Genomic DNA, 14,963 nt, shown 5'->3' with positions numbered 1-14,963 from the left:
GTATTGGGGACACTCCAAAATTATGTTTCCCTTGTGCTGCTTCACCTGGGTGTACCCAGTTATCCTTGCAGATCTGTATGGGTGGATTGGTGATCTTTTCAGGGGTAAATGTAGCACACTGTGCATTCATTTTTTGATTGTATTGTGGTTTACCCCAATTCCCCTTTGCAATATTGCTTTATTATCAAGAAAACTGTGCAAGAGGAATTCCCTCCAGGTGTTAATTGCTTCGAAGTTGCAGTAGCCTGCCACTGAGATGGTGGTGTACCATTTAATATCGATTGGTTTATCTGAATCACAAACGAGGCACGAGTTTCATTTGATTGACATCTTGACATTTAACCCTATCCTAACCCAATCCTTTCACTGGTTTATTTGACCGTCGGTGACCCCGAGGCACAGCATGCTCATGTATCCCTCCCTGTCTTGCAGCTGAGCGGTGGCCTCGACGATTGCTCCTGCGATATTGAAAGTATTGATGATTTCAACAACTATAAAGTGTTCCCAAAGCTTGAGAACCTTCTGCAGAAGGATTACTTCCGCTATTACCAGGTGGGGTTGCTATGGACACCTTCCTCTGGGTAAGACCTGTGGGTACTGGCACTGCAACAAGGGACATATTCCACGTTATGATTATACAACTCGTTATGCTTTGTGTGTTTTTGTGCAATATTTTGTTACCGACGCCACTGAAGGTGGATTTGGTATGTTTTTCAACCCTGGCTGCCTTTGTCCGTTTTTGTTGTCTGTGAGCAGGATGTCTCAAAGTTGTGGATGCATTTGGACATGTTTAGTGTTTGACAAGATGAATTGATTATATTTTGGTGAAGATCTGAATCTGGATACTGTAAATTTTTAGTGATTCTTCACCATTGAGAGATGCCAAAAGCTACATACTGTATAGCACGATATCTCCACGTGGACGGATTCTGACGAAACGAGTCGGACGAATTGGTCAGGTGGCAAGATCGAGCCAATTCGATTTTGGTTCAGGTCCAGATCCATATCTGGCCTGTCAGTGGGATACAAAATGTAAACTGTTCAGCCTGGAGGAGGTATGTGCTCTACTGGGTGTCTACTGAGTGCCGTTCTAGTTTGTGATGCGATGCAATGAACTGCAAATTGCATCCTGTATATCAGGTTGGACAGTTTATGTAACACTCTACCCCCCCTCCCCCCCCCCCCCTTCCAAAGAACCCCTACCCTCCTCCCCCACAACCACTGAGGTGCTAGTCTTGTCGAAATTCCACCATTTTTCAGACATCTGTGGATTGTCTCCATTGATTTGGATGCATGTTTTTGTTCTTTTAATAACGTGTATAGTTTCTCCTCATTTCTCTCTGGCTGGCAAGCTAGTAGGTCTAGAATTATAGACCACCTTCCAGCCAGAGAGTGCCAGCCAAAGCAGCAAACTTGCACACACTATAGGTACGCACACTTGCGTCTTCTCTGCCTCTAAGCTGTCTAGCCTGGGCCCGAATCACGACGCAGCTAAAAACTGTCATCCCGCTGTTTCACGGGCAGGGCGATTCATTGTGTGCGCCATCCCTACAGATGGACGTTAAACCGTGTGTCCCATCTGCTGACATTAGTCGGTGGATGTTGACGATCTCACGATGTCTTTCACAAAGCGTAGGCGAGCAATCATCAGTGCTCTGAACAAATTATAAATTTCTGCTTTAACCTACACGGGGCACACAGCCATGCCCCCAGCAATGGTGCTGGACTCTGCAAAAGACTGCATGCAAAATGAATGACTGAATGAATGAATATGAAAGAATGAATGAATGGATGGAAACAATCTCTCGATTGGTCAACTTTGTGGGGTTTTTTTTAAATCTCCCTCCTCCTTTTGCCCATCTACTGGTTGTGAATGTAAAGCATGAATTGTTCTCGTCGATTATGGAATACCTGTGTATTGAAAATTTTGTGTAGTTTCTAGTATATCTGATACAAATTATACAAGATAGTAGCGAATTGGTCAAACTGAACCACAGTGATGGAAACGATCAGGAACATCACATCTGCCTCATCCCCACCCCTGTCTCCTCTCCCCAACCTTGTCTCCTCCCTCCTCCTCCCCCCCCCCCCACTCCACGCCCCCCCCCACTTGAACCCCAAAGTTCCCTCCACAATTTAACCTATTTGCATCTCTCCACTCCATTTTTTTTGTTCTGTCAAGCCAATCAATATCTGTCCTACTGACCACACCTCAAATTTCTGACTTTTCTGACCAGGTGAACTTGAAGCGGCCGTGCCCATTCTGGCGGGCAGATGGACATTGTTCCATCCGTGACTGCCATGTGCACCCTTGCAGCCCGGTTCGTTGGTCTTTGTAATTCCTGATCCCTTTCCTCACTACCTGTGCATTTCTTCCACCGTACATTACTTTGTCTTGCTCTCTTCTCAACCCACACCTCCTCCTCGCCATCCATTAATTACTGATCTTTTAATACGACATCCATGCTCACATAGGACCAGTCTTTACAAAAATGTCCCTCTTTATAATGTGTTTACAGAATGAAGTGCCCCAGGAAATCAAAGGAGATGAACACAGCAAGGTTTTGATTACTCATTCTTTGGTTTGAATTGTTAAATGGATAGTTAACTGTTACCTATTTTAACGCACGTGCACGTTTTGTTCCACTTTTGTTTGTTTTCTGGTTTTGTTCCTCTGCTTCCTCATCCATGATGCGCAATTGTAGATCTCTGTTCCAAACTGCATCGTCTAATCCTACGTCTCACTTTGCGCAATTGCCTTGTCTTGGTTCATGTTTTACGATTTGATACGTTTGATACGTTTGCCTATTTTTGGGGTTCTATCAAGTCTTCTATGTTGCGCTCTGATCTCGCAAACGATTGAGGTGTGCCTTGAGTTGATATTTGCCTTTTCCTGGTGGATTCTACATTGAGATAAGATGTGAAATGTAATGAATAAGGAATCAATTAAATTGCCTGATTGGCTTGTACGTTGCAGTATTTCGAGGAGGCAAACAAGATGGACATAGAGGACTGTGAGGATGAGAGCCAGCTGGGTGCCGTTGATAATACTTTGAGGTGATTAATGACTTTTGCTGCAATGCCTTAAAGTGTTCACTTTGAGTTTGGCGTTTTTGTTAAAGTTCAACACAATTAACTGAATGATTGGTGTTATTTTTGTGTTGGTTTTATTTAATTATTTTCATAGCTCTTTAATGACTCTTTGAATCTTATTTTTGTCAAGGTATCCCTGCAAAGGTACTTTTTGGCCTGAAGGGTTATTGGAGCTCTAACCTCCTGTACAAATTGTGGCGTACGTATAGACAATTATAAAATTTGTGCCTCATTCCAAGGGGCGTAACCACTCGGGTGTTCTTTCTGAACCGTGCACAGAGTTGACCACTTGTTCTCCATCCAACTCTTTCCGCCGAATCCACTAACATCAAAGGGTAATGCTATAATTGCGGATCTCTCTATGCAGGTCACTCACTGACTCCCCCAGATGTCATCTATCCAACATGAACCTTTCTCTTTCCTCCACACTCGCTTGTCTTTCCTTGGCCATTGCTTGTACTGCTTTAACAGACGCTGCACCAGTGCTGGTGGTAATGTTGCCATGTGCAGTGCCTTCATAAAGTATTGTCGCGTGACTACCCTGGGGTTAACACCGCAGGGCGACACGGATGACCAAATAAGCTTTAAACTCCAAGGCGTTCAATCCAACGGCGGACCTTCGTTACACGCAAGGGAAAGGAGGCCAAAGAGCTTACCTTCACGAGTCCACCCAACGTCCTGGACAAACAACAACAACATGCATTTTAAGGCCACTTTCCCTGCTAGAACGGGGGTTAGCCTTGCGGTCCCCATGACAATCTTCTCCATTTTGCCCTATTTTCTGCATCTCTCCTTGTTTAACCCCCTTGCCCGCATTTCTTCTTCCACCATCTTTAGCCAAGTCTTTCTCGGTCTTCCCCGTCCTCCACTTCCTTCTACATTCATTTCCATCACTCTTCTCAACCAGTCACTTTCATCCTTCCTCAACACATGACCAAACTATCTCAACCTGTTCCTCTTCACAGCATCAATCACAGGCTCTATTCCCATCATCTTTCGCAATTCATCATTTGTCTTCCTCTCTCTCAACGATACTCCGCACATCCGTCGAACCATTTGCATTTCCACCCTTTCCAGCCTTCGTTGCTGCTCTACGTTCATTACCCATGTCTCGCTCCCATAAATCATAACGCTTCTCTCACATGCAGCATACACCTTTCCCTTCAGCTTCAATGACACTCCCCTCCTCATCAGCACACCACTCAGTTCCCAAAACTTATTCCATGCATATCTCACTCTAGCAACCGTTGCCAAGTCTGATCCACCTTTTCCATTCAGCATGTCTCCGAGGTAGCAAAATGTTTTCACACCTTCCAGTTTCATGCCGTGTCCAAGATCCAACTCAACATTTCCTCCATCTGCAGCTCCTTCTGTGCACACCTTGCATTTTAATGTAGCTGCCACACTGGTTAATGACCCTCTTAGACCACTGCATTTTTGATGAACCCACTCAGCACACATTGTACATTGAATGGAGTTCACTCTGACAGTCCGACACCCTTTCTGCACACAGCACATGGCCACTTCCCAGTTCTTTCCACCAAATCAGCTCCATCAGCAAACTCCAAAATCCTTTCACCTTCTCCATTTCTCACACCATATCTGTAACCCCCATGAACTCCCTCAAAACCGTCCATACTCCTTCCTACATGTCCATTTAGGTCTCCTCCTAACACAACAACTTCCTCATCTTTCACGTTTTCCATCAGCTTCTCTATCGCACACCAGAACTTCTCCTTCTCTTCATCGCTCCGACCTACCTGCGGAGCATATCCCGAGATGACGTTCACCAAAAGCTTTCCAATCATCATTTTCACCATCATCAACCTATCACTCACTCTAGTCACAGTCACCGACGTCCTGGACCCTGCAATAAATCGACTCAAACCAACATGGAATTAAAATGTACAAAAATACTGGATTTTTTTTAAAGAAAATGCCGGTAACAAAGAAAACACGATAAAGCAATATTTCTAATTGGAGCACTCCCATACAAACCTGAATACAGACAAAGGGAAATATAACTGAAAAATAAATATGCGTTGCTTGTGGCACTTGGCTCAAATCGGCTGGGGTGTCTCGTCAGGAATTGTCAAGATTGTCTTAGGCCTTGGTGTCTTTGCGTGCGAAGTAGGCTTCGCGCGCGAAGCGGACAGCCTTGGCATGCAGCTCGCTCTTCCAGCCACGCCTGTCCTCACGATCTCTGCACGGAAAACCACAGTTCCCAGCCCGCAGTTCTGCCTCATCACGACCACTATCAAGATGTTGGAACACGACCATCTGCGATGAATCCTCCTTGTGCAAGAGAGCAAAGTGCGACCGTTCACTTATAGGGTCCAGAACGAGAAGAACCAAGAGGACATCCATGCCGAGAGAGATAAAATGTTGATGCTGAGAGAGAGCTTTTCGTCGACCGTTCACCAACAAAGTCCGGACCAAAGAGAGAAAATGTCCACCCCTCCAATTGTTTTGTACTTGAGGCTCTGACGTCATCCCACGACGTCTCCATCTCCGCTCCTATCAGTGAGTCTCATCTTACCAGTCCTTATGCCAATCAAATCCCGGACCAATCACTGCTCTTCTAGGCGTGGCCTCCTGAACCTGCCTGTGTCTGTCTGCTCACCAAGTCGGTGTTATCAGCGGTAATGCTTGATGCCTGGTTTCCGGTTGGTTTTTAATTAGTGTGGTTAATGGCCGATTTCTTACTCGGTGTTTGTAGTGCGGTGTCATAAGGAACACAGGAAAAGATTGCAGAGGCAATTACAAACAGGGGATTAATTTACCCATAATCCCTCAGTAAGTAACAAACCCCACCCCTCTCATGGGGAAGAAGATACACTTTCATGACATCCGGTCTACACAAATTTCCTATTTATTACATGGGGTTTCTTCTTCTTCACGACAGTCAGAGCACACCACTTATGCACTCTACCTGTCTCTTAGGTAATCATTGTCTACCCCCTACAAACGTAACAGCATTCACACCCATTGACTTTTTCACAATTTGCTGTGTTGCAGCCTGAATTAAAAAATTGATGAAACCGAGATTTTTTTTGTCACTGATCTGGTGAAAATTGTTAAACATTAACAAAAATCAGTGACATTATTTTTTTTACAAAATAATTAAGAATGTAATACAGAAATATCTAATTTACATAAGAATTCAACCACCTGAGTCAATACTTGGTAGAAGGGCCTTTGGCAGCGATTACAGCTTTGAGTCTTCTTGAGTATGTCTATCAGCTTTGCACATCTGGATTTGGGGAGTTTCTCACATTCTTCCTTGCAGATTTGCTCAAGCTTTGTCAAGTTGCATGGGGAGTGTCGGTGAACAGCAATCTTCAAGTTTTTTCACAGATTCTCAATGGGATTAAAGTCTGGGTTTTGACTGGGCCACTCAATGATTTTCACGTTCTTGTTCTGAAGCCATTGCAGGCTTTGGCTGTATGCTGGGGGTCATTGTCCTGTTATAACGTAAATCTTTGCTGTGGTCTAAGGTCTTTTGCACTCTGAAGCAGGTTCTCCTCAAGGATTTACCTGTATTTGGCTCCTTTCATTGTTCCCTCTATACTTAAAAGTCTCCCAATCCCTGCCACTGAAAAGCATCCCCATAGCATCATGCTGTCACCACCATGATTCATGATGGGGATGGTGTTCGATCTGCAAATCTGCAAACTGCAGCAATGTATTGTACTTCTTCTACTGCTGTTCAAACTGTAATGACTGGTTGAGTGGGCCTCAATGCTCAATTGCAACTCTGTCCTCTCCTGCTGCCCCAGCTCTTTTCCAAATCTTGTGGCAACTTCAACTGCCACCATTCTATCTGATCTCCCTTTGCATTGGTCATCACTTCAGGCCTGACCCAATCTGTTGGATTCTCTAAATGGCTCCCACTTCTTTACTAGATATGGTCATGTGCAACTACCTCTCCGAACCTTTCATCTTCCTTGACTCCCTTCGGCTCCTCAGGTCATGTATTCTTACGCCCCTGCGTTTTGTTTATTTTCTGGGCAAAGTCCTTTCTCTGCCCTCTGCTTAAGGCCTTTGGAAATGCCCAGGAAAATGGTTTCTCTCTGAGTTGGTAATGCTGATTCCAATATTGCTCCCCCAACCTCCTTGAGCACAACACCCTCCATGTTGTAATCTTGTGGCATGAGGCTGAATCTTAGGGTTTTCTTCATTCACCAGAAGGTTGTTGGAATTCAGTTTGGAACATGCTCTGTTCGGTTTGCTTCTGCAGTCCAATCCTTGCCTCACCAAGTTTCAAGTGTTCTATCTTGGGCTGTGTCATTCTCTTCATGCCGAGCCTTAACGTCTGCTCCCCATTGCTACCTTATGGCCTCTCACATGTCTACTTTTGTACTTTTTTCTATACCCACTGAAATTTGTGCCTCTTTCAACTACTCTCCTTGTGCTTTGGTGCATCGATGTGTTCTCCTACACCTGTTTCTAATTTGGCCCATTTTCGTATTTGTTGTCCAATTGCTGTCTTCTGCTCTTCCTTGAACCTCAACATGAATTTTATAAATAAATAGAGCATGTGCTCATTTGTTTTCCCCTGCTCTCTAACCCTATCTTTAGTGACCAGAGCAAGAAGGCCTTCATTGACTGGGCGCGGCATGATGATTCACTGGATAGCTTTTGTGAAGCTGATGGTGAGCTAAAATGGTTTATTTTAATCCTGCTAACCCAAATTTATTGATTTATTTTTCTTTTACAAATATCGAAAAAATTTTGGTACAACAACTAATCTCTGCACAATTGCAACATACAACTGTATTTAATTTATGGAGCACTAGCAGGAGGAGTACCTGACATTGCTGGAGGGGAGGGGGGGGAAATAAACAAATTCTACTAGCCGGATCCGGATCCGGATCTTCACCAAAATTGAATCCAACCTTCCTTTTCACACACACAACCTGTCCACCAAGTTTCGTCCAAATCCGATCCATAACGTTTTGAGATATCCTGCTTTATGTTGGTTTTAGCCTCGTCACTCAATGGTGAAGAATCACTTAAATTAAATAATTCTCATGTCTGAATCCATATTCAGATCTTCACCAAAATCGAATTGTCATTGTCACACACACAACCTCTCCACCAAGCTTTGTCCAAATCCGTCTACAACTTTTTGAGATATCTTGTTCACAGACAGACAGGGGTGAAAACATAACCTACATCCACCTTTGGTGGCAGAGGTAATTATAGATAGTAATAGTTCTTTCTCTAAGCAATACAAGTACATGGAAGGAGCACACGATCAACTCAGTGTTATAAAATATCCCCTAGTTTTGCTTGTTTTACATCTGTGATCATCACAAATGGATATGCAATATTATATTGTGAAGTACATGTTTTTGATGAAACCCATCAGCCTCGTGATGGAAGGCTCACCTATTAAGTTATGAACTGAGAAAATTACAAACTAGCAACATCGCTCCAAGCACCAATGAAATGAAACGGCCTAAATGAAAACAAATTGCACAAAAAAGTGCAAACAAACAAACATCGAAAAATAGCACTCAAAGCTGAGCAACAAAGTCATTACAAATATTTAAGCAAAAAGACATGAAGCAAATGGAAAGATGAGCTAATTGGTGAAACCAGGGTGTGTTGCATTACCACGCAGCTTGTAGTGTGCTTCCCAAGCGGCTAAAGCACCCCACCAAAACGGATGATAAAGAATGGCTGGCTTGGCAAGCGATTAGTGATTCATATTTAAGATCAGGCATTTGATGATGAGTGTTTTATCATACAGAAACAGTTGACCTGTTTCAAGGCAAGGCATTTATTTTTGTAGGCCGAAACAAAATGATGGATAAGTCCCCTGTGAGGGATAATGGGCTGATCAAGGATAAAGTCTGTTTTTGTTGTAATTTAATAAGACAGTTAATTATCTTTAAAAGCGGTGTTCAAATTTACCCAATCGCCTAGTTTTTATTCATGCACTCCCGTGGAGTTCCCTTAGTATGCGTGCAAAGTTTCGGGCTGCTAGGTTTCATGGTTTTGGAGTTGTGGAGGAGACACACACACAGACATTTATTATTATATAAATTCCATTTCCTTTATTAAATTGATATATGTGGGAAAATTACATGCCCAGACCAGGAATCGAACACAGGTCCTCTGGAAAACCGTCCCAGTGCTCTGCCATCTGGGCGATCCTGATTGAGCATGAAATATTCCCGCACATATGATTGCCGCTCTCTTTCCATCAATGCTTCCAGGGCACTCGCTGCCAACCATAGGAACACCAACGGCCTGAACGCGAGAAGGTCTTCCTCCAATGGGTGGACAAATCGATTCCTGGTCAGGGCATGTAATTTTCCCGCATATATCAATTTAATTATTTAATCCTGTTCATAAATTTAATTTCCTTTATTAGTTTATTTTCTTTCTTAGAATTTTGATATATTTGTATACAGACTTACCTGCACAACTCCATGATGAAATGCTCTAATGCTAACCTGTTTACAAAATGATAATGTAAAATCTATTTGTTTTGTTTTCTCATCGGTTTCCTTTTTTTTTTTTTTTTCTCTGGGATAATTTCCAAGCAGATGAAACGTCTCCAGACATGGAATATGTGGATCTCCTCCGAAATCCTGAGCGATTTACTGGCTACAAAGGTGCTAGTGCAGCACGAGTGTGGAATGCCATATATGAGGAAAACTGCTTCAAGTACGAGTTATTGCCTTTATTTATTTATTACTTGTGAAAATCTAAGATTTTTTTCAGTATATTGTTTGGTCTTGTGCGTTATTCTGTCTGTCTGTTTGTCTGTATGTCTGTTTGTTTGTCTGTCAGTTGCCTACAGGTCACAATTTTAAACATCTTCACAAAACTTCAAGTTGTAGAGGTCGTCACAATTGAGAAGCCTATTGATTTTGAGAAGGATATGTGAAACCTTTTTTTGTAAAACCAAAATTGTAAAAAAAAAATTTGGGGGGGAAATATCAGTTATTTAATGATATCAACAGGTTACAAATCTCACATACTGATGGAGTGATAGAGGACAAGTATACATGGACAAATAACGGTAGTCCGTCTGACCCAATCTGTAAACCTCCTAACCCATATTTCTGCAACTTGTCCGTCCTCTCCCCTGGACCCACTAATGACTAACTTTCCATCCAGTCTTTCGTGTTCCTCTTCAATATATCAATACAACAACACAACAACATGCATTTTAAAGGCCATTTTCCCTGCTAGAGCGGGGGTTAGCCTTGCGGTCCCCATGACAATCTTCTCCATTTTGCCCTATTTTCTGCATCTCTCCTTGTTAACCCCCTTGCCCGCATTTCTTCTTCCACCATCTTTAGCCAAGTCTTTCTCGGTCTTCCCCGTCCTCTGCTTCCTTCTACATTCATTTCCATCACTCTCCTCAACCAGTCACTTTCATCCTTCCTCAACACATGACCAAACCATCTCAACCTGTTCCTCTTCACAGCATCAATCACAGGCTCTATTCCCATCATCTTTTGCAATTCATCATTTGTCTTCCTCTCTCTCAACGATACTCCGCACATCCGTCGAACCATTCACATTTCCACCCTTTCCAACCTTCGTTGCTGCTCTACGTTCATTACCCATGTCTCGCTCCCATAAATCATAACACTTCTCACACATGCAGCATACACCTTTCCCTTCAGCTTCAACGACACTCCCCTCATCATCAGCACGCCACTCAGTTCCCGAAACTTCTTCCATGCACATCTCACTCGAGCAACCGTTGCCGAGTCTGATCCACCTTCTCCATCTCCTTCTAGTCTCCGAGGTAGCAAAATGTTTTCACACCTTCCAGCTTCACGCCGTCTCCAAGATCCAACTCAACATTTCCTCCATCTGCAGCTCCCTCTGTGCACACCTTACATTTGAATGTAGCTGCCACACTGGTTAATGACCCTCTCAGACCACTACATTTTTGATGAACCCACTCAGCGCACATTGTACATTGAATGGAGTTCACTCCGACACCCTTCCTACACACAGCACAGGGCCACTTCCCAGTTCTTTCCACCTCACCACATGCTTTACCACTTGCCATCACCTTCGTCTTTCCGATATTCACCTTCAGACCTTTTGTCTCCATACATTCCTTCCACGTGTTCATCTTTTCCTTCAGTCCATCCATACTTTCCGCAATCAACACCAGATCATCTGCATACAACAACTCCCACGGTAAACCCTCCTTTACGTTCTGAGCCAGCACCTCCATCACAGCTACAAATAGTAGTGGACTTATACCGACCCCTGATGCACTCCCACCTTCACCTCAAACTCACCACTGTTCCCGTCCTTCGTCCTTACAGCTGTGCGCGCTCTTTTGTACATTGCCATCACTACTCTGATCAACCATTCCTCCACTCCTAACTTCCTCAATGCCCATGTCAATACTTTGCGTGGTACCCTATCGAATGCTTTCTCCAGATCAACAAACCCAAGAAACAACTTCTTCCTCTTCTCTATGTGCTTCTCCTGCAACTGCCTCACAATGAAAAGCGCGTCTGTCGTTCCTCTTCCTGGCATGAATCCAAACTGCATTTCGTCGATCTTCACTTTCTTCCTTATCCTCCTCTCCAACACCCTTTCCAATACCTTCATTCCATGCTCCAATAACTTTATCGCTCGGTACGAGCCACACTCCAGAGGGTCACCTTTCCCCTTGTATAGAGGGACGAGGGTACTCAGTTCCCAATCCACTGCAATGCGGCCTTCTTTCACCACCAGATTACAGATCTCTGTCATTCTCTTCACACCCCAACTTCCTGCTGCCTTCAACATATCTCCCACAACTCCCGTCGGCCCTCCCGCTTTTCTACCCTTCATTGCTTTTATCGCTTCCTCAACTTCCTTCTCAGTTATCTTCTCTGCCGGTCCTAAAACTGGGTTACTCTCTATGTTGCCATCCCATTCATTCTCTGTATTCAACAGCATTTCCATATATCTTTTCCATCTTCCTTTAATTCCATCTGGGTCGACAACGATTTGTCCCACTTCATCCTTCAAGCAACTCACCCCCATCACATCACACCTCTCTTTCGCTATCTGCTTTGCAATCCTGAATACTGCTTTCTGACCCTCTTCCGAATCCAAGCGTTCTCCGAACATTTTCCTACATGCCTCCTGCGCCTTTGCTACCTCTTTCTTTGCAGCCTTCCTGGCTGCCTTATAACTTTCATGCTCTGCTGTTTCTGCTCCCGTACCCTTCGCCTTCTGCCACTCCTTGAACTTCTTCCTCTTCTCGTCAATCCTCTTTCCAACTTCATCATCCCACCACCATGTTTCCGAGTGCTTCGGTGGTCCTTTTGTCCATCCACATACCTCACCAACGGCTCCCAACAGACTAGCTTTCATCGACATCCAACCACTTTCAAGCTCAACCACATCATTCTCGACCCTACTCAGCCTCTCTTTTAATGCCTCCCTTACTGTCACCTCTTTCAACCTCCACACCTTCATTCTCGGTTGGTACTTCACCCGCCGAGCTCTCCTCGCACCTTTCACCCTTACGTCGCAGACAACCAAGTGGTGCTGTGAAACAGCCTCCTCCCCCGGGATCACCTTTGTGTCCCGGAGGTGCCCTCTATTTCGCCTACGCACCATCAGGTAGTCAACAGTTGTCGTTGACCCACCTGACGTGTATGTAACAAGCTTATTATCCTCTTTCTGGAACTGAGTATTACAAATCAACAAATCAGCTCCATCATCAAACTCCAAAATCCTTTCACCTTCTCCATTTCTCACACCATATCCGTAACCCCCATGAACTCCGTCAAAACCATCCATACTCCTTCCCACATGTCCATTTAGGTCTCCTCCTACCACAACAACTTCCTCATCTTTCACGTTTTCCATCAGCTTCTCTATCGCACACCAGAACTTGTCCTTTTCTTCATCGCTTCGACCAACCTGCGGAGCATATCCCGAGATGACGTTCACCAAGAGCTTTCCAATCATCATTTTCACCATCATCAACCTATCACTCACTCTAGTCACACTCACCACACTGTCTACAAACTCCTCAGAAAACAGGACACCAACACCATTCGCGCCCTCCGGGCACCCTTGCTACACAAACTTGTATTTCTGTCCCTGCCTACCCTTCACCATTCTCACACCACTTCCCTTCCATCTCGTCTCTTGCACACAACATATGTCCACTCTTCTTCTGACCAATACTTCCACCACTTCTCCTGATCTCCCTGTCATTGTCCCTACATTCCATTTCCCAATCCTCAGAAACCGATCTCCACTTCGGGCTGTACCCCGCTCATATGTACTTGTAATTGTCATGGTTCCCTTTTTGAGGCAATGTTTTTATGGCCGGATGCCCTTCCTGACGCCAACCCTCTTAGTCGTCTTTTACGACACGCAGGGATACGGTGTACCTATTCTTATCCAGGGTACACACCGGGAGCAATATCAATGTTGGTGCAATATCCTCATGACCTCCAATTTTGGTGTTCATATTATGTTGTAATGCTGGTGCTCTTCCAACCACCACTGCTTTTGTTGCAGGCCACGCTCTGTGTACAGACCACTTGGGGCTCAGGGTTGGCACAGCTGTGCTGGTAAGTATTTGGAAAATTAACTTCTATCCTGTCCATGTGTTAGAATACCCAGAGAGGCTTGCAATCGGTTTGTAATGCAGATTTGCTGGAGAAAAGGAATTATTTTGAAAATGGATGATATGCTGCCTGGCTTTAATTGGTGAAGAAAAATAGAGATGCGTACACGTTTTGGATCTCCACGATGTTCTATGGTCTAAGGGGTCTATTCTTTGAGGATGAACTAGTCATGGAAATTCTCTGGTTGTAATGTTCTCAATCTGTTTGGAGGAAGGTGCAATGTTTTAAAATGCCCAAGTGCCATTGAGTCAATAATTTCAACCAATGCTCTAAGGCACAAGGAATGCCATTTGGCCCATCAGGCCTGCGTTACATCTCCACCACATCATTGTAAATCTTATGTAGGAGTTTTCACTTATTTGAAGCAGACCTGTTTTACTTGTTGACAAATGGTTGAAAATGACGTACAATACATTTGTACATCTTCTTGAACAGAGCTCGCTTTTTATTTTTTATTTTTGAGACTGTACAGTTTTTGCATAGAGGGTACATTTTATGAAAATGTTTTGCACATTAAGCCCGATTCCAATAAACTAGATTATACTTCCTTGTTTCCACTCCCACAGGGCAAGACGATGGTAAGATACGAATGAGTTTGAAGGAGATGGAGGTGTTGGCGGTTTGTTTGTGAATAATGTTTTCTGTGGCTAGTGATTTGTTTAAAAATAATCAATAACGATTGATACAGTAAAAGTTTATAAAATAAAAAGCTGTACTTGGTCAGTAGAGCCGACCTTTCGGCGAGAATTCACTCACCTTGGTCACGGCAGATGTTGAATTTGTGTCCTTCAACATCTGCCCGAACCGAGACGAGTTTATTCTCGCCGCAACATCGGCTCTGCCGACTAGCAAGTCCAGCTTTTTCAATTTAATTCGACTGGATGAATCATACACCCTCATCAATTTAATAATTGATATTGGTGTTTTTGTTTATAATGTGGTGGTGGTGGTAGTGGTTGTGGTGGAGGATAATGTTCTTGTATCTTAAATGCAATATGATTATTTGCAAAGGGTAAACCATTGCTTATACACTGTTGCAAGATTTTCTTTGTTCATCCCTATCTGTTGCACTCCAACTTCCCAAACCTCTCCTCCCACCAGGTGAGAGCTTTTATGAATGGTTAGAAGGTGAGTTGTTTGCAAAATGCTCGTTACATATGAATCTTGTGCTTTGCTGGAATCTAACATCAGGACTTTGATTTATTTGTTTCTTCTGTTTGAACTATTGTTTCCTTCCAT

At 43.7% G+C, this 14,963-nt stretch overlaps 1 protein-coding gene across 3 annotated transcripts in view; it reads left to right on the top strand.

Moving 5' to 3' along the window:
• LOC137413863 (ERO1-like protein beta) overlaps positions 1-14,963 on the top strand; it is a 76,503-nt gene that overhangs the window by 28,657 nt on the left and 32,883 nt on the right. For all 3 annotated transcript variants that reach the window (XM_068099299.2, XM_068099300.2, XM_068099301.2), the window contains 9 exons: positions 433-552; positions 2,238-2,321; positions 2,520-2,561; positions 2,978-3,057; positions 7,675-7,748; positions 9,654-9,774; positions 13,615-13,667; positions 14,291-14,302; positions 14,826-14,852. In XM_068099299.2, the coding sequence (XP_067955400.1) occupies positions 433-552; positions 2,238-2,321; positions 2,520-2,561; positions 2,978-3,057; positions 7,675-7,748; positions 9,654-9,774; positions 13,615-13,667; positions 14,291-14,302; positions 14,826-14,852 (613 nt within the window). The remainder of the gene's footprint in view (positions 1-432; positions 553-2,237; positions 2,322-2,519; positions 2,562-2,977; positions 3,058-7,674; positions 7,749-9,653; positions 9,775-13,614; positions 13,668-14,290; positions 14,303-14,825; positions 14,853-14,963) is intronic.

This window comes from Myxine glutinosa, chromosome 11 (genome assembly GCF_964187855.1).
Source record: "Myxine glutinosa chromosome 11, kmMyxGlut1.1, whole genome shotgun sequence".
Lineage (NCBI taxonomy): Eukaryota > Metazoa > Chordata > Myxini > Myxiniformes > Myxinidae > Myxine > Myxine glutinosa.
The sequence above is the reverse complement of the archived record's forward strand: the minus strand, read 5'-3'. Positions and strand labels throughout refer to the sequence as shown.